This window comes from Nomia melanderi, chromosome 4, assembly GCF_051020985.1.
Source record: "Nomia melanderi isolate GNS246 chromosome 4, iyNomMela1, whole genome shotgun sequence".
NCBI lineage: Eukaryota > Metazoa > Arthropoda > Insecta > Hymenoptera > Halictidae > Nomia > Nomia melanderi.
Window position 1 is genome coordinate 5,924,925 of NC_135002.1, and position 19,640 is coordinate 5,944,564.

At 35.3% G+C, this 19,640-nt stretch overlaps 4 protein-coding genes and 1 long non-coding RNA gene across 12 annotated transcripts in view; 3 read left to right on the forward strand and 2 right to left on the reverse strand.

Moving 5' to 3' along the window:
- The window catches only part of Lapsyn (Leucine-rich repeat activity-regulated protein at synapses), a 62,095-nt gene extending 57,831 nt beyond the window's left edge, over positions 1-4,264 (reverse strand). Inside the window, exon 1 of the mRNA XM_031994417.2 lies at positions 4,124-4,264. Coding sequence (XP_031850277.1) covers positions 4,124-4,172 — 49 coding nt within the window. The 5' untranslated portion in view covers positions 4,173-4,264. The remainder of the gene's footprint in view (positions 1-4,123) is intronic.
- Positions 4,265-5,108: 844 nt separating this feature from the next.
- On the forward strand, positions 5,109-7,841 carry LOC116435157 (uncharacterized). The gene is made up of 4 exons (XR_004236699.2): positions 5,109-5,262; positions 5,365-5,515; positions 5,680-5,965; positions 6,528-7,841. It is a non-coding gene; the product is annotated as an uncharacterized LOC116435157 (long non-coding RNA).
- A 200-nt stretch (positions 7,842-8,041) lies between these two features.
- Positions 8,042-17,873, reverse strand: Sym (symplekin scaffold protein). Of its 2 annotated transcripts, none has more exons than XM_031994414.2 (18): positions 17,724-17,873; positions 16,165-16,361; positions 15,850-16,083; positions 15,492-15,778; positions 15,196-15,425; positions 14,938-15,123; positions 14,412-14,854; positions 14,063-14,335; positions 13,803-13,986; positions 13,486-13,727; positions 13,241-13,419; positions 13,009-13,169; positions 12,796-12,931; positions 12,353-12,717; positions 12,189-12,266; positions 8,516-12,087; positions 8,292-8,378; positions 8,042-8,148 (listed from the first exon to the last, which is right to left on the reverse strand). In XM_031994414.2, the coding sequence occupies exons 1-16, from the start codon at positions 17,754-17,756 to the stop codon at positions 12,001-12,003; spliced, it is 3,315 nt and encodes a 1,104-aa protein (XP_031850274.1). In that variant the 5' UTR covers positions 17,757-17,873; the 3' UTR covers positions 8,042-8,148; positions 8,292-8,378; positions 8,516-12,000. The 2 variants fall into 2 exon arrangements, with proteins under 2 accessions (XP_031850274.1, XP_031850273.1); XM_031994413.2 differs by lacking the exon at positions 17,724-17,873 and adding an exon at positions 16,625-16,984.
- On the forward strand, positions 8,272-10,938 carry LOC116435155 (17-beta-hydroxysteroid dehydrogenase 13). Of its 6 annotated transcripts, none has more exons than XM_076367033.1 (7): positions 8,272-8,408; positions 9,566-9,742; positions 9,810-9,986; positions 10,064-10,213; positions 10,280-10,536; positions 10,604-10,729; positions 10,790-10,938. In XM_076367033.1, the coding sequence occupies exons 2-7, from the start codon at positions 9,599-9,601 to the stop codon at positions 10,854-10,856; spliced, it is 921 nt and encodes a 306-aa protein (XP_076223148.1). In that variant the 5' UTR covers positions 8,272-8,408; positions 9,566-9,598; the 3' UTR covers positions 10,857-10,938. The 6 variants fall into 6 exon arrangements, with proteins under 6 accessions (XP_076223148.1, XP_031850281.1, XP_031850280.1 ...); XM_031994421.2 differs by lacking the exon at positions 8,272-8,408 and adding an exon at positions 8,560-8,710; XM_031994420.2 differs by lacking the exon at positions 8,272-8,408 and adding an exon at positions 8,945-9,093.
- Positions 17,208-19,551, forward strand: LOC116435153 (ketohexokinase). 2 transcript variants are annotated; one of them, XM_031994415.2, is made up of 3 exons: positions 17,208-17,702; positions 18,327-18,920; positions 18,995-19,551. In XM_031994415.2, exons 1-3 carry the CDS (start codon positions 17,560-17,562, stop codon positions 19,389-19,391), a joined length of 1,134 nt encoding a protein of 377 aa, XP_031850275.1. In that variant the 5' UTR covers positions 17,208-17,559; the 3' UTR covers positions 19,392-19,551. The 2 variants fall into 2 exon arrangements, with proteins under 2 accessions (XP_031850275.1, XP_031850276.1); XM_031994416.2 differs by lacking the exon at positions 17,208-17,702 and adding an exon at positions 18,006-18,155.
- Positions 19,552-19,640: the final 89 nt, after the last annotated feature.

Here is a 19,640-nt window from a genome sequence, read left to right on the forward strand (position 1 = left end):
CTCTTAGCCACCGCTTGATTTCCATGCAGGAAAATTGTAAGTATCGAAATTGAAATGAAATTGAGTTTGTCGCTTAATTTACGTGTTTTTTAATTAGACAGCTTTAAACAATGCCGTCTACACGTCGTTTGAAACTGTTGAACATTTCTGGTTGAAGACTCTGCGTTTAATGAATCGAGTAATATTTGAGTGGATTGGAATGTTCGGAGCGCTTTTCGAATTTTTCGAATGAATGGTCAATCGCTCGATAAAGTGTAAAGGGAAAGGTGTTTGTCCGAGAGCCAAAGAATTTTAGAGAGCTTAGAAGAGGCTTTAATAAACGGTTATTAATAAATCCATAGGATAACGAAATTTTACTAAATTTTACTTAACACCTTAATAGCCATAGTTACCATATGGAGCAAGAATTTGCAAAAGTTCATCGAGAATATCGTCATACGAGGAAACAACGTGTCGTATGCGCAGCAAGAAAAGACCGCGAATTAGTTTATTTTATGTGCAAGCAATGTAAAGTCTTTTATTGCGTCCAACAAAACGTTTTGATGAATTCCACACTAAAATACGTTTCTAAAATAAAAATCTCTTTGTAAGTATTTGTTTAGTATTTCCTTTTTTGTCATACTTCTTAAATATAAACATCCTTTTTGTCAGAAAACTAATTGTAAAGAGGAGCAATAAACTCAAGAGAAAAATAGAATTACGTTAAAGCGTGTTAAATTGCAAAAAATCTCGGAGGAAAACTCCACGTTGCACTGTTGCCTCGCGCGAAGAAATTCTCTGTTAAGCGGTTAAGATAAAATCAATGATTCATGATCGGATTTCCATTTTGTACGTATATACTTCATAGCATATACTTCATTGCGCTGAGAACGGTCGCCACTGTTTAACTTAAAAAGGAAAGCCTCGGAATAAATCCTCCGAGGACTGTTAAAGTAATATTTACGCAAAGCTCGAGAAACATCCCGACGAACGAAACCGAAAACCGAGCTGCGCAATAAGAAAAAGAAGAAACGGGGCGAAACGAAAATTTGCGTTTCTCATTTTTTAGCCGGAAAATAGCGCGCCGAAGGACTGACGGATAAAAGTTAACGAATCCGTCCTGCGCCGGCAAATGCGTACCGGGGACTATAATATTTAATACGCAAAAAGGGGCACGTCGTTCGGACTGAATTCAAAGCGATGGAAATTTTAATTACGCGCGCGAATATTCGGTCCGGCCGAGAGAACGCACCGCCCGCCGATTCTCTCAGCGAGTATTATTTTAATTAAACGCTTTTTTCATCCCCACCGTCGACGCATTCTTCCCGATTTTCCAAAGTCCAGGCTACGATTCCAAGATTCCGTTTTCACTAAGGGTGGTTTTGCTCCGAAGGGAAACCTCGACACATTTCAGAACCATAGAATGTTTCGAGTTTCAAGAATTCGAAACTTTGCACCTTCCTTTCTGTAATTCGAAACTCGAATGAGAATAACGATTAAATCAATGACTGAGGATCGTTCATCACAGCAGAATAGTGTTCTTCTGTACAAGAATTGTTCCAGTCAATAATGATTTGTGCGACAATATTATTCCTGTTACTGAATAAACTCAGCGCCTTGAGTTTCGAAAGCTCGCCAAGCTACGGATTCGAGTTTCGAGGATAAAAAGTTTAAGTCCGAACCCACCCCCAGTTTTCACCGATGACCGGCGACAAAATTTTATCGCGGTTCATATTTGTCTTTGGCTCTGTCCACAGATCAACTCTGTGTTTACATAACAAACGGCTCCGTTCCCGAAGACAAGCGTCGGAGTAGACGCGGTCGCGCGCTCGCATAGAAAAACTGTCGTCCGAGAACGATTTATCAACGCGCTCGAAAGAAGATTAGCTCTCTCGGGACGATAAGGACGCCCCGTTTGTCCCGTGCTCAAGGAAATGTAATTCCACCCGCCTCTTAATACGATCCCCCGTGCTGTTCACACAAAAATCCCGGCGGGGACGCCATTTTCCCCGCACCCTCTGCGACGCCGCTCAAAGGGTTGAAACCCGAGCATCAGCAAAGAAATATTCGAGATTCTCTTTGGAAAATACTGTGCGCCGCGCCAACATTTTTCTTCGATCGCGCGATAAGGCGCATTCTGAGAAATACTTCGGGGATTCTCTTCAATCGAGAACCCAATAGGAGCCTTACCATACTTCCAACTGAAAAATAATTTCCTTTATCATACTTCCTTACGATTTAGTATTTCATCCATTCGCTTCTAAAATTAGTGAAATCGAACGTTCAGTGACGTATTTTCTAAAATGGCGGACACAGTTTCTCAAAACCATTAAATCCACTCCGTATTACCGTTATCACAGATTAGTGCCCTCAAAACGATAAACTGACGTTACAACAAAATTACCATTGCAAAAACTGCACGTAACCTCTAATAAAAAGTGAAACCTACCGTTCTACTCTCTAGCGCGAACGTAAATCGCGTTCGCGCGAGTATCACGGTACGGCAGTGCGTTCGGTAGGAAAAAAGGGTGTATCGTGTTGTTGTTAATGCGCAAAAAAAGAATTGTTCTAGAAAATTTCTCGGTGTATTGGTAACGCGCACACGAGTACTCTATTTTTTTTCGAGCGTTAAGAGCGTAGTGGTATCCATATCTGACAACAAGCGCGGCGATTAAATCACTCGTCGCGATTCGAGTGATTCACTGGGATAGGATCGGTATTTAAACGCATCGAGCACTTAACGATTCCAGAGGATCGGTAAACATTTCTGAGGCGGGCTTTCCCAGGCGAACAATAATTTCCCTCTCCGGTGGGAAAGGGGAAACCCGGAGTAACGGGAAAGGTAATTGCTAATTGCGGGCAATGGACGCGAAACCGGCGAGTAGAAACGATTAAGAACCTGGGCGTCCTTGAGCCGAAAATATCGTCTGAAATTTACCGGCCGTCTCCGCGCGGCATTTTTACCAAGCCGTTACTCGTGCGGGACGAGCATTGCAAACACCCCTTTAACCCCCTGCCGTACTTTAACGAGTTCGACTCGTGATACAAATTTTGGACCGAACATAAATATCACGATGCGACAACGCGAGCGACATATCGGTCGCCGTAATTACGGGCAGGATTTTGACCGGTTGAAAAAAAAAAATATTTTTGAAAAATCGCTAGGGCGAAGCTGACCCTCCAAGAAATAACGGTTGGCAACGGTTACGAAACGGCGTTGTGCGTTCGGACGCGCGGGACCGCGATCGATTTTTCAGGAAGCGAGTCGCAATTCCTTTTGCGTCGAAACACGTTTATTTTAAACGTCACGGTACGTCATGGATCTTTCGACGCGTGACGTTCGAACAAAACCTGGCTAAATATTCGCGGAAGAAATGTGACTGTGTTCGATGCTCTCGTTAAAAAAAAAAAGGAAAAAAAAGAAACTGGGAGGGAATGTCGATTATCCAGATATTTCGAGTTATCGAAATTCAATTATTCGTACAATGGTTATCCGTTGAACTTCCGAGGAAAAATACTGCGATCGGTGTTTAAAATATTCGATGCCTCGATGAAATGTTCCGAACTGGAAGCGAGGTAATCGGCGATTGAAATATTTTTATTTCAATCGTCCGAAATATTTCCATCTTCCATTTCAAATATGCACCCAATATACGCACTGTATTTGGCAAAGCACATTCCGCTCTAATTTAAATGGGAACATACGTAGACGATAAAGTGGACGTTAACATTTTTACCGTGCTACTACTCCTTTCTGCCTGCAAAGTCCTTTCAGCGAGTCGAGCTGGGAGTACTCGAAAATGGTAAATTCGCTACACTGCAAGTATTCCCTAAATAAAACGCTATTTTAAAATCTCCCGACGAACAAAATATCTTTACCCTCAAACGTGCACGCGGTACTACTTCAAACATCGTTTTATTCGGCGCAGGCTCGCCGACGCTATTTCAAACGTTTCACGGGCTGTCAGGATTCTAACCAAACAGGCATAAACAACGAGAACGACGCGTCTCTGCGGGTAATCAATATATCGCCCGAATCGCGATCGATGTATCGTGTTATTTCGAAATAAATCGAAGATTATCATTTTTTCCATCGCTATACCGATCGGTGTTGCTAATATAAAAGATTCACTGATCCACTTACCCATCTTCTTAGCGTGCCACCCTGGTGAAACAGTCCGAGACAACCACATGGCGGGGGGAGCGGTGTTCCTGTGTTGGCGATTGGGCGAATTCCTTTCACGCGAGTCCGAAAGAAAACAAATTTCACAGCGTATCGTTCGTAGAGCCGTTCGAAGGACGCGTTTTCGCGTAGAACGCGGTCATGTTGCACCGTTCGCGGAACCAGCGAGCAAACATCGCCACCAGCCACAACAAAGGATCGAAGGGACGAGAGAAGACCCGTCCGTCCGTCAGAGCATCGTGTAGGTACGTAAGTATCCTTGCCCGTAATCAGAGAGCAGGTTCCACGCTACGTCATTATTATACCATTCCCGAGAAACTGCTCTTCCAGAGTTCCTGCCGTGCGGTTTTTACCGTGCCCACATGACTAACAGGTTGACCGTGAACGCCGACCGAAACTTTCGTCGATACACTATACAGCACACTGAACGACTCGCTCGACCTGCTGCCGCTTGCTTTCTTTCTCTCTCCCGCTCGCTACGTAACGGAACAATTAATCGCACCGAGAAAGGGTAACGCGAGGAAAACAATGACCAAAGTATGTATTCGTCGACTTATTGCGGTATGCGTCTCAGTCCGTACGAAAGGGGGATTCGAAGAAATCCTGCCGCCTCGCTGCACGGCCGTTCCTTCCCCGAGGGGACCGTGCTCTGACAACCGTTTCTACCGGTCCTTGCGAACCGAAGGAACAAATGCTGGACAGATGCGCCTGCAACGCGACCCGGTTTCCAGTCAATTCCCGCGCAAATCTACCCCGTGGTCCTTTTACGCGTTTTCGGTTATCCGTTGGAAAATTTGAAAAGCGTTGGGTGACTTTGGGAAAACGTTCGAGTGGGTTCGCTCGGTGTTTGTGTGTGATGTGAATTCAGTATTGTCAAACGAATCGGTGGTAGAGGATTGTGAAACGAGATTACAACGCACAGAACACGATGCTGCTTCCACGACGTCTCGCGCTAGACTGCGGCTCGCTCTCGGAGTCCCAAGACCGAGTTAAAGCTCTACCATAGGCTGGAGAGCATATCTCGAGCAGCGCCGATTTTCATGCCATTTTTCCCCGTGAGTGGTGCTCAAATCGAAGACGTTACTGCACGCTACGATCAGGTGCGCAATTTAATATTTCCCGGATAATTATTGCCGTTCGATCTACTCTTGGAATATCGAACGAAACGTTATACGTTTTAACCTGTTAATTGTGGATTTTAGTTTGAGAAATCTCTCGTTTTGCACGCAATAAAATCAAGGAACGAAGCGTGCATTCGTCAAACGCAGTACGATTGCGACTAGGGTATATTTTAATGGGAAACCAAAGTGAAACGGAGAAGAATTACATCGTGATTATTCAAATGATATATAAGTATGAATATTTGTTTGTAAACACATTTTGTTAATAATTATATGTTTAGCTCGTGATAGCATTTTAATCGAAATGGTACTGTCATGTATGAAATGGTTTTGAATGAAATTTCGATGGAAGTTTGAAGCAACAGCGATGGAACTATGAAATGTTAATGTTCCCAGAAATATTTCCTCGAAAGTATCCTTGGCACAGTTCCTAACCGAATACGATGCTAACGTGCTTGACTCGACAGAAATTACGGGCAGGTAATTTTTTGAAACTGAGAAATCCCGACGTCAGGATTGGATGGGAGTAGGGCCAGGTAGCGTGGAGCGGAGATGAATAGCAGAATCGATAAATTCTGCCTTCATTCGACCGAATCTGGCGTATCGGCACAGGAAACGTTTTAAGATCCGTTGGAGTCCTGGAAGTATCTCAGCTTTTCTAAGTGCTCCTCTTTGAACAACGGTAATTATATACTGCGTTGTCTGATAACCGATGAATCAGTACGACAATTATTTCGAACGGTATTTACCTTTATTTCATATATCGACGAATCGGTCGACCTTCGATCGGAATAATCATTCCGCATCGTATAAAAAATAATGTATATTTACAAAGTGACGTTGTTCGTTAACTTTATCTAGAAAACACGATTATGTTGATACATTATCTCATTTTTTATAAATTACTGCAAACGCTTATGGATTAATGGTAACCATATTTCTAACCATAACAAGTAAACACAAAAATATTAAAAAAATTTTCCATAATTCGTAAATAATATTTTAAATCTTTCATAGATTAAACTAACGTTATTGTATATTTACAGTCGCGTGTAACGGCCGGCATATGTAGGTAATTTGAAAAAGAAAAGGAAAGAAATTGCAATTTTCATGTGACGGTTTAATTAGTCCCGTGATAATCGCTATTAACTCTGTCTACTTTATTTTTGTTCGTTATCATCGTTTCTGCTGAAAAATGCACGTATATGTATACCTGTAACGCCCTTTGTGTTCTCGGTTCAAAGGCCCGGCCCCTCAGCTGCCTATTGTTCGTTATCTCTGTCTACTACGCATAGGGGGCGATCTTATATATTTTCGAGGGGTTCAGAACTATAATGGCGTGAAAACAAAGGACATCGACGTCTGGAACACCTGGAACCTTTTTTCTCTCTTTAAAAAGCTAGCTCCGCGTATGTTTCGAGTTTTCCTGAGACGATGAGAATTTTTGGTACGCATGGAGTTATAAGAGCGGACATATTGAAAATGCCTAGGAAGTAAACAGCGGAAATACATTCCTTTTCGCGCAAGAAAATAAGGCTTCAGTTACTTACGTATCTCATTCTCAATACATGCGACTGAAAGTGCACGTAACTATCTAGCGTAGACGTTGCACTCAAAGGATGAATTCATTGCAACAACAGATTATGAAATTTACGTAATTAAACATGAAATGTTATTCATAAGAAGCCTGAATCCTTTCTAATTTTTCCATGTATTTCATATTTTTAAATTATGCATAAATATCTAAAATTTTATAATTGGTATGTGTTTTTAAGGAAAGGACTTTCGTATATTATAAATTATTCAGGGGGGATTTCCTTTTTTCTTAGACAAAAATATCGATACTTTAGGATTTTTTATAAACAAAAGTGTAACATTAATTATTTTGAAACTTTGTATAACTTGAAAATTTTTTCAATTCAGTTCACTTAAAAATACAGTTTGAATTGCCCGTGAACTAGGACGCTCCGCAAAATTGCTTCATTAACGATTGACATGATATCTGCCTTCCAGTTCATATGAAATCAAAAATTCCAATGAGATTTTATTTTATACACATGTAATTATCGTTTGATTTACAATGAATAAAAAAAAATTATTTTTCGAGAAATGGTAACTTAGATGTTCGTTTTTTCGCAAAAAATTACCCGAACTTTTGGAAATTAAAAAAAATATATACAATCTATTGTTTTGCCTGTAGATCAAACAATAAAAGGATCCTTTCTTAACATTCAGTTAAAATTTCAAGTTGATTGATCCAATACTTTTTTTTTAAATCATGTCAACCAGCTACAAAAAAGTGGTTTCGAGAAAAACGCGTATAAAGTTTGTAATGCAGTTACTGAACAAATATCAGGTATTTACAACTAATCAGATATTCCAGGTCTGTATATTATTCCTTCCTCTTACTCGTTGAATTGATTTTTTTCTAAATTTGCTGATTTTTCTAATCGCCAATGTACACTTTAATAAAAGTCCATAATTTTGACAATTTTTGTGAATTTTAATTTAAAATTTTGCAGAGACATTCCTACAAAGTTAAACTACAAGATTCTGTAAAAAACAAAAAATTGATTTTTTTACCAAAAGAAAAGAGAATCCCATCTTAAATTGGAAAAAATTAGACGTGGATGTATATTATACAATTATTATACATATTTATAATAAGTAAATACATTTCTAAAATATTTTAATAATAATGGGGACAAACATAAATATTATAAACTATAGGTACTGTCTAAGTAGATTAATAAACTGCTACTATATGACATTCTGTATTTCATAGATTCTTTACATCTGACATAATAATGCTATATATACTCCAATAATTTCTAAATTAAATTAGTCAGGTATGCACTCCAAACCCTGTAAAATAACAAAAATTATGTTGAGTCAATTCTTTCAAAACAGAAAAAAAGAAAAGAATTCGAGTCTTGAAAAACATTATTTTAGATGAATTTGAAAAGATATATTGTCATTAAACAATTAAAAATTATTAAATTACTTACAGCATATGTTCCAGTAGTGTACAAAAAATGCTTATCTCTCTCAAGCATTCTTTTCTCATACCTAGTTGGGATCTGTCTTTTCACACCCTGAAATAGAAAATAAAAAGTAATTATAAGGTAAAGTATAAAAAGACAACAAATCAAGTAGATGTGTGATATGTGAAACATCTTGAAAAGGATTACGCAAACACCTGAATATAGGTTAAGTTTCATCAAATACTTACGTTTCCTGTTACTTTCTTCGTTATGAAATAAGTTAGATGTGGAGGCATGCTGACAGAAATATATAATATAGTCACACATGGGATTAAATGTAACCACCACATTTTTAATCAATTTCTTTTAAATTCATAAAGCACAAAACTAAATCACTTCGGAATATCTGCACAACTGGGTGTACTATGTGTATATACATACAAGTAAGTACGCGCTTGCGTTTATGAATTCCTTCATAGCACGCGATGTTTTTAATTTCTATTACATTTCTCGTTAATTTTTATAAACAGTTTTGAAATTTAACAAGAGTACTATGAATATATTAAATGAAAGCAATAATAAAAAAAATATTATGTAGTTTTTTGAATTTACGTATATAAAATGTTATTTAATTTTTAATACATTTCTTCATCAATTCCGAGTTAAATAGTATATATTTTTTTTCAATCGTTGTATATTTTAAATATAAATTCTTTCATTTCAATAATTCTGTACTTAACCAATTAGCGCCAAATGGTGAATGTTTATGTTTCTCTATTGGGATATTTATTTGAAATGTTCGATGTGGACAAAATCAAGACAACAGGTACAAATTTCGAAAAAGTATGCTTAAACTTATGCATTATTTTATAGTTTTCTGAAAACTGGTATTTATATTTGTCAACTCAGACATATTAGATTGATACGATATAAATTTTGGATAGCTTTCCCCGTAATAACATGATACGTTATCATAAAGTTCACAACAATAATTGATATAAGGTACATACATATATTTTGATTAAATAAAAACGTCTCTTTCGCACGTAATTGATTGCGACATTGTCTTTTGACACGATTTAGTTTACGTTTAATTTTAATTTCTTTTTTCGGGAAAATGGTAAGTGTATCGTGACAAATATTTCTATTTAGTAAAAAAAGCAGATTTCATTGATTACGAATTTCTGGAATTAACATTTTATCGGAGCCACGTCATAATATTGAACATAAGATCCGTTTAGATTATAATTTTACAGAAAAGTAATATATATTTAAAAAAAAATGTGTATCTTTTTCAGGAGAGGCTCTATAGAAGTTTTAGGCCACCAAAAATGCTACTAAAATTGTATTCTCTTTTTATTCTAATGCTGGATCTTGTAACACTTTCAGTTGGTATTTTTTTTGAAATTTTAATTGCAATATATAGGACATTTAAACCTTTACCCTTAAAAAATCTGCATGGAGAAGTTGCAATGGTAATAAGATTGCTTAAAGTAGTTCATAAACTACATGTGCAGCTTATAAGATACTTACGTGTCCTAGGTTGTGGGTACTGGACGTGGAATTGGCAGAGAATTAGCAATTCATTTATGTCAGTTGGGTGTAAATGTTGCTTGTGTGGATATTAATATTGAAAATTGTAATGTCACTGTAGAAAAGGCTTCTCAAGGATTGGGAGTAGCAACAGCATATATTTGTAATGTTACTAACAAGAAGGAAGTAAGTTTATTATTGTTATATATTTGTAATATAGAATAGAATAGTATACTAATGAAATTATTAATCAATTATAATAGGTGGCTAATACTGTGAGTGCCATTCGATCACAATTAGGTGATATTACAATGCTTTTTCATTGCTGTAGTATACCAAGCCCCAGATCCTTACTTCAAGATCGACCAGAAATAAGACGTACAATTGACTTAACAGTTATTAGTCATTTTTGGGTAACTATATTTTACATAGTGTATACTTAAGATGTTGTGGATGTAAACCATGAGATGCGCTTTTAGTTATTGGAAGCAGTTTTACCTAGTATGGAACATGCTGGTAAAGGACACATAGTGGTTTTGTCTTCTGTAGCTGGTTTATCAGGCGCTACAAATGGAGGAAGCAGAGTTCCATTGTCTACAGCACAGTTTGCTATTCAAGGATTAGCTGAATCACTGCATACAGAATTAAGGCATTCTAATAGTAATATTATAATTACCTTAGTTCACGTTTATCCATTTATCGTAGGTGCAGAAGCAGCAAGAGATATTCGTTTTAGGTAAGAGTTTCACTTTGATCAAAATGATGTTCCTGTAAAAATTTACTTTTTTTTATACTCCATATAGAATACCTAGTTTTTTTGGTACAATGCCTGCTATGGAAGCAGCTAAGCAAATTTTAGATGGAGTTCGTCGAAATTATGCAGAATTCAGTGTACCTGGATATTTACTATATATAGGACACATCCTTAGGTAACTCTGTAATTAATATAAATAAATATTATATGTGTAACTAACGAATTATATTTTCAGAATACTTCCTAAAAAGGCATCGTTTATGTTGCGCGATTTATTAGACACAGGAGTTGATTTCGGATGATATTTAATTTTTTTAAATAATTATAATAATTTATCACTTGTAGTTACAATATGCTCATTATAGGAGAATGTACAGGAGAAATTTGAAATTTGTATTACGAAAGAAATTTTATTTGTTGTTTCTAAATCATTCGATCTTTAAAGTGTCTTCCAATAAAGTAACTGTTTGCAACTTCTGTTTCATAATTCGTTGTCGTATATGTTACTGTTATATAGTTCTTACTCTGTTACTTAATATTTACATGTAGTAGTGTAAGTAGTGTTAATAATTAAATCGATATAATGTTTCATTGATTAATGTAGGAACAAATACATACACGCACAACGTACAAAATATGATAAACGCAACTATGGCACTTAATATTTTGGTACAAATCGAAAACTATGAGATAGCCTTTATACTTACTGTTTAGTTAAGAGCAGACATCTGGAAGAACAAATGTTAGTGATTCAATTGTAAGTTAAAAAATGCTTTAAGTAACTTATATGCACGCAACGTAAATCACATGTATTATATGCAACGGATAAAAAACGTTAATATATTTCATATTGAAAGAGTAATTCATATACACGAAATTGTGATGGTTTAACATGGCAAAATATTTATTTTATGTATGCTTAATGTAGTGTACTTTAAATCCCATATCCAGTACTGTGTACAAAATATGTACAAACTTGCAGTAATGTAACATTTGAATTTCTTTTAACAATGTTTTATATATTTCATGAAAGTATTAATAAATATATTTTTACAAATATAAATTTTTGATTATTAATAATAATCCTGTTTGATCCCTGTTGAAATGAAAAAAGGTATAAGCCAGAAATTGTCTTTATGTGATTGAATTAACTTTGATATTTAATGGAGGGTGTACTATACCGTGAAATTAACATACGTATGTATGTACATTCAATTGTGATCGAATATCTATTTACAAAACCAATAAAACCAACTGGATTCTTAACAAGAAATTTTAAACCCGTGTTATGTACATTTTATGTGTAAGTCAAAGAATACGTGGATCTAACGTTTCAGATTAGGACGAAGTATAAACAAAAATATTTATGATTTACAGTGTGAATTCGTTAAAGTTGGGACAATCTGTAGATGATGATTCAGATCCCAACACTGGAATGAGTTTATGCTAATCTAAACCAGGAGGTGCTGGTTCTGAAACATCAGTTTCCATTGTATCTGGTTTTTGTTCAATTGGATAATCACCGGGTGGTGCCTGCAAGAAATTGGAGGAAAAGCTGTTTGGATCAGTTCATATATTTATTTTGTTTTTACGATAATATAAAGATCAATTTTTTATATACAAGATTTACTCACAATATCAAATTCATCATGCATGTCGCAAGGTGATTTACCCTGAATAACATCCATTATCGACTGTGGAATGTGCGCTTTCTGTAAAACAGTTATTATGTTTTTTTTAATAAAAAATAGGCCTTTTATAGTTAATAAAATATTAGAAGCATATTAAACAAAATTACCTGATTTTCAGCGAAGGCCTCGACGTGCGCTAATAACGGGGCGCGTAAATTACTCGCCATCTTTAATGCTTCAGCCAACTGAGTTGGAGGAAGTTGTAAAATTACTGCAAAACTTTGTGGTTGCGTTCGTTCACAACACTTAACAAAACCTTCCCAGACTTTTGGCTGCTTCCAAACTTGTTTAAGGATCAATCGTTGAAGTATATTCATAACAAATCCACTTAACCTCGGATATAAAGCTAAACTTTGTATTACTGTACGCATTAATAACGTAGGTAACGGTGTCATTTCCATCAAGTGTTGCATTACAACGGCCACAGTTTCCTGCGTATACACTTGCTTCTCTGCGAAGCATAGAGACGTAGCTAAAAAGCAATATTATAAAACAAATGTTAACATTAAAAATATTAAAAATGAAGTTGTGGACATTAACAGTACTACACCTTTTATAATTGTTTTTAATTCCGCTTTGCTTGAATCTATATTATGTAAGGCTATTAACAATTCAGCAGGTGTGATGGGAGATGTATGAGGTACGCCACTTTCATTATTATGAGTTCCCAGTAACCTATTAAACACCTGCAAAAGAATCATTTAACCGTTTAACGTTCGATCGTACCTTGAATTTGCACACATATCATTGAAAGATCAATTACCTCTTTAACAACAATGGGATTTAGTTTTATAAGTTTTGGAAGGGCCGCTATTACTTCCTTTTTCGTTAGACCATTCAATACGGGTATTAAAAACCGAACATCGGAAACCCTGGTTTGATAAAGCTCTCGAACTCTTGCAACCAACTCAACACTTGGTGCAGCTAAATATGAAACAATACATTAAAATATCCAAAAGTAGCTAACATAATGTGTAAATTAGAGAACTGCATACATTTTTCTGTAAGAATATGAATGATTCTTGTAACCAGTGTCTCTGCTCCCTTTGGACAATTTTCAACTAAAGCTAATAATTGAGGACTGCCCATTCCTAGGGACCTCACTGGTCCTTCCACTAATCGAAGAACCATACGTTTTACATCTGCACTCATCGATGTATAAACTCTTGCCAATCTAAGAAAATATTATTAAAAGAAAGTTAAACATATTTTCAATATGTGCTTTCCAAAAACAACTCACTCATGGATCAAATCTTGATGTTCGCTCAATAGCGCGAGATATAATCCAAGGCACGCTCTCGTAGTCGATTCTGTCCACTGGGTTTCTACTTGCGGTCTACCCCGATCCTGTCCAAATACGATTTCGGGTGGAGTATGAAGTCGTAAGAAACCCAAATAAAGAACCGCGTACTCTTCTATAAGTTTACTTAACTCAGAACGACTATATAGTTCACAAACTAATTGTATTGCAGCTTCCCTTATCTAAACAAGGACAAAAACTTGAAAACTGAAAATGGTTTCAGTGCATCGCAAGCAGAAGTCGATAATATTACTTACAGTGTTATTCTCATGACCAGTGTGACATAATAACACATTTAAAAAAACTAATTGCTTCGTAGGTCTACGAATAACCATTTCTTTCAATAACTGCAGAGGTGCCAACCCTCTGGTCTCATCAGACGATACCATTTTCAAGGCCTCCACGGCATCTTCGGTAATTAAGGGAGCTTCCAAATATAACCTTTTTATAATCATATGTACAATCAGTATGTTGCAAATAACATTATTCATTGGTAAGTATAGTATTTAATGCATACCTGTTCAGGAGTGTGTCTCGATCTTTCCCTTGTACTAAATCTATTGCCGACACTAAAGTACACAACAGAAAGTTATAAGCCTGATGTGGTGCTTCTTGAGGCTTTGTACATAGAGTAGTCCTTCTTTGAAATCCTTGGAGTAACGCGTATTCTTCATATAACCATCCTAAAGCTAAGTCCAAACGATTTCTCATATCGTCGGTAATGTATCGTAATACTGCCTCCTTAATGTACGGATTAAATGTTGCAGCTAAGGTTGTTAAGATTTTAGACCTAAGATGCAATAATAAGTAGTTAATTATAATTAGTTTTTAGGTATAAAGAAAGTTATTTAATAACATTGATATACCTTATGGCTGCCACGCCACCAAATACGGCTGTCTTCTCGGATGAGAGGATTCTATTAACTGCCATCAGTAACATTTTTTCTTTCACTTCTTTTGGTAACGGCTTTGTAACTTCAGACAATTTCAAAGCTTTCAAACGATTTCTTGCTTTTGCAAGCGATTTTTCATGAGCTTCTAAAGAAGCCTTTGCTTCTTTTTCTTTCTCCCTATCTTTTTCACGTTTTCTTTCTCGCTTCGCTTCTGCTACACTAATAGTGGGATTCTTTACTAAATCCTCCATAACTGCATCTTCATCTTTAGCTTCTTTCTTTTTCTTCGCTTTAGCTTGTTTTATTTGCGTGGCTAATAATTTAGCAATCGTTTGTCGCTGAATACTAATGTCGGTCGTCGAAGTTGGCTGATATTCTCTTTGGAAAATTGTTGTCATTGTGTCAGGTACCCACGCCTGTAGGTGTAACATGCTTAATAAAAGGGCCTTAAAATAAAAATGACCGTTGAAAAAGAAATATATATGTATATATATTATACCATGCTGTCCATTACTAAATCTGTAGCAATCTCCACACTTAATCTTTCAGAAATAAAACTTTCTGAAAGTTCCAATAGTTCTGGTAATTTTGGAGGAGGAACAGGAGTAGGCACAACTTCTGGTTCATCTGGTATTAAAGGAGTTTCAACTTTAACACGTTTTGCAGCAGAAGTAGCAGCTGCCTCCTAAAAATTATATAAATTACTAATGAACAAATTGTCAATAATGCTAGCAACTTGCGTTAATAACGAAGTTACTTGTTGCCGCTTCTTCATACGCCGGATGTCCTCTGGTTTTGGATAAGATTTAATTATTTCTTGTTCTTTTGCTCCCAATTGCGTTAATTGTTTAGCTATGGTAGACGCGAATTCTATACTAGCAGGGTGTTTCATAAGTCCTAATAAAGTTAATTTTAACTGTTTTTGTACACTAGTTACTTGAGAATCAGACAATGTCGGTGGTAAGTCATGTTGTAGCCTTTGCAAAGCTGTAAATTAAAACCTAGTTAGTACAAAATCTGTGTAAACAAACTATTATCATGTATGCCACATACCTTGTATTACTCCTGGCATAAACTGGGGTCTTGATTTAGCAATAAATGCTAAAGACCCCATGCATGTCATTAAATTGACACTGCTAACATGAGGGGACCCATGAAATTTAATTAATAAATCCATTACGTCATTAGCTTCTTCTTCTAGTTTTCGTCTACGAGCTATTTTTAATGTTAGTGGAATATCTTCCAAAGAAAAATCATCTGATTTTTTCGGTGAGTCTGGATCAGGGTATGTTTGTATTAAAACTACACCCTCAAGAAACTTCACAGCTTGTGTTCTAATGCTGAAACAAAACAACTTGGTAACTGAAGGTTGATTAATTGTATTAAAAAAATAATTCAATAATCATTTTACCCATCATTATCACTATCTATCATATTTATAATCTGTATCTTAAGAGCACTGAGTTGACCCCATGCCACTTCCATTTCTGGAGTAATTGTAGTGGCAACAGATATCCATTTTAATGCAGCCCTCAATATTCTGCCACTAGCTCTTAAAGCTCTTTTAGCTACAGCTGATGATTCGTCAGAGACTAGTCTTAGAAGTATTTGAACTACACGTGGAATTATTTCTGGCTGTTTTACTCTGAAAATAAAATATGTAATAAATCTTAAATGAGTTAATGATTTCAACAAATTATACAATGTAACTTTTGATGAAAATTACCCAGCATCCTCTATGAAACCTGTCACTGTTTTCTTAACTTCTGCATTTCTATCTAATGAAAATTGCAAAACTTCGTCCAAGTATAATGGAAGTAACTGTGGTTCTTTGTTTATTAAAATTTCTTGAACTTTACATAAATTTGTAACTTTCACATCCTCTGCTGGATTTAGAGACGCTTCATTTAACCATTCAACTATCTGTGATATTTAATGTAAAACAAAACACCCAGTTATTTTCAATCTTTATGTGTGAAAATGTTATGAGCCTTTATAATTATTGTAAACAATTTACTAAATAGAAAATTCAAAAATATAAATATATTTTCTACAAGTGGAGAATCATGAAAATTTTGATACGAATTATTATGAATTTGTAACATATATGAAGTCCATGTACAATGAACGATTTGTTTATATTCATAAAAAAAATACACGCAGTTGTTGGAGGTTATGACACTGACCAAATCACCCGGTCCCTTTTCCGACTCTGATCTCCTATGTATTCGAGGATCCATGTTATATTTTTAAATAAACAAATTAAAATGGAACGTATACTAAAATTATCGGAAAAGAAGTTGTCGGACAATTTGTGCGCCGCAGCCCCGGTACGCTATACGGTTTACACGTATATATCGCATATGTTTAAGCTTATTTAAGAGACAAATAATATTTGTTATAATCAATCTAAAAGTATATGTTTTTTGTACGATAATTTTCTTGATATCGTGTTCGAAATTCTAAGTCAACAAACTATAAAAATTGTCTCGACATTCGATGAAATTGCTTAGTTGCCATCTTGGCATTTTTTACTGTTCATAAAATGCTACAATCGCTTCAGATTAAAGAGGCGGGAAATTTAATTCGACATCAATAGATTTCATTTTGAGATACTGACATTAATTATAAAACAGGATACAACATCTTTAACGATACAATTTACGTGATATAAACTGTGTGACGAGCAGATAATTTATACTAAAGTCAAATTTTTATTCCGTCCTTTGTATCTTACGTCTTAAGTCTACATTTAAACTAAAAATAGTATTATTAAGAAAGGAATGACTTCAGCTGTACTGATTTAATTGCTATATTATTTTTTATAAGCATCGTTATTGATATTTTTGGCGTAAAAGCTGCAGTAAGTTTAAAAGTTATCGATGTATCTCTATTCGAAGCGTCAAAGGTCAAGTAGATGGATTGCTTACTCGTAATCTGACAGATAACCGGGGAAATTTTGTTTAGACAAAACTAAAGTAAATATAAAGTATACATTATCAGTTCGTTAAATTTTGTTTCGTGTGTTCGTTGACCAGTCAGAGTTTCGTGATTGTTCAAGAGAAACGTGATGTGACAGAGTCCTCTGGTCTTAAAGTTAGTGCTGTGATCAACAATTGCTATGATTTCGAGTTTTTATGAAAAAATTATTGGAATGCCTTCTACAACAGAGCCGAACCAAAAGAAAGTTCTTTGTGTCGGATTAACGTGTTTAGATATCGTACAAGCTTGTAAAGAATATCCCGCGGAAGATTCTGATCAAAGGTAAGATTTTCTTTGGTTTACGTTTGCGCAATGTTGCGGAGTAGTGGAAGCCATTTCATCTTCGTCGTCATTGGCTAACGTTCATTGTTTATTCCTTTTTTCCGAAAGTTTTCCCAGTTGCGTCACGAAGCGATGAAGATAGAAATGTGACAATAACGGGGTTGTCAAAGCCTGAAGTTACGGGGGGAACGCTGTATTTAATGATGATGCAAACAACTCGAACAAGTGAATATTAATTATTCGTTCAATTACCTAGATAGGTACAATGGATTGATGGAAAGTTGGCATTCGATACGGCACAAGAATGAAGGTGTCATTCGCTGTGTGTTTTTTTTATAATATTGAATATTTATCGTCTGATCGTACTAATGAATAACACATTACTGTTTCTACTTTGATCAATTCGATTCGTATTCCTTCTCAATGCCTTTTTTCTATCAATGCGCCTTACATGTGTGTGTTGTCTGTGTTAAATATAGAACTATACTAATAAATTATCATAAAATCTTCATCACTTTGAATGATGCATGAAACTAGAACATTAATGTTTACGAAGTTTTAGAAACTATATGTTTCTTAAATTTTCTTCAGTTTATTGTTAATCTCTTTTTCTACCACTTTTAGGACTGTGGAATACAGATGGCAAAGAGGAGGCAATGCATCCAACACTTGTACAGTTCTTTCTCTCTTGGGAACTTCATGCGAGTTTTTTGGTACCATGAGCACAGATGAACATTTAAACTTTCTCCAGAATGACATGAACAAGTATAATATTGATTATTCTCATTGCCCTATGAAACAAGTAGGATGTCCAATCTCTACTGTTATTTTGAGTCTAAGTACTGGTTCTCGTACAATTTTACATCATAATCCCAAGATGCCTGAATTGACATTGAAGGATTTTGAACAACTGCATTTACAAGACTACAGCTGGATTCATTTTGAAGGCAAAAATATCAATGAAGTATTGTCAATGATGCAGTGTATAGAAAATTATAACAATGCATTAAGCAATAGTCAAGATTCCACAGATAAAGAAATGCATAAGAGGCAAATGCCAATCACAGTAAGCGTAGAATTAGAACGTCCAGATCACGAATTATTAGATTTATTACCATATGTTGATGTTGCGTTTATATCTAAAGATTTTGCTCAAAGTAGAGGATATGATAATATGAGTGAAACATTAAAGAATATTAGCGATGATGCTAAATCTGGGTAAATATACAAATCAAGAGTTACTTTAAATCATGTACTATGTAATAGTTGAACAATTTTATGTTTTTTTTTAGAGCAACTTTGATCTGTGCTTGGGGAGATCGAGGTGCTATGGGAAAAACTCCCGACAATGTCACAGTACAATCTCCTGCCTTTCCACCACATAAGGTTGTGGATACTTTAGGTGCTGGTGATACTTTTAATGCAGCAGTGTTACATTTTTTGAATGAAACAAAGAGAAAAATGTCAGACGTAACTGAATTAAAACATGGGGGATATAAACAAAATATAAAAAAGAATTATAATATAGAAAGCATAGAATGCAGTCGAACTGAATTTATTACACACACTACTTTACAAGGTGCCATAACCTTTGGTTGTCAAGTAGCTGGTGTTAAAGTTGGTATAAAAGGTTACAATAATTTAGACGAAATCGTTAAAAATGAAATATCAATACATTTAAACCAATGAAACTATTTTATACCTCTCTGGTTATGGAAAATCATATTTGTAAAATATTTTATATAAGATTTGAACATTGTATAAATTTATTAATTCTACATTTTAAGAATTTGTTATATGTTTCAATGCGATTAAGATAAAATAAAGTTTGTTAATGTTATATTACATACATATACATATATATATATGTATTATTTATATAATCAGACACATATATGTTAACATCCATTTAGTATAAATATTATCAGAGAAAAAAAA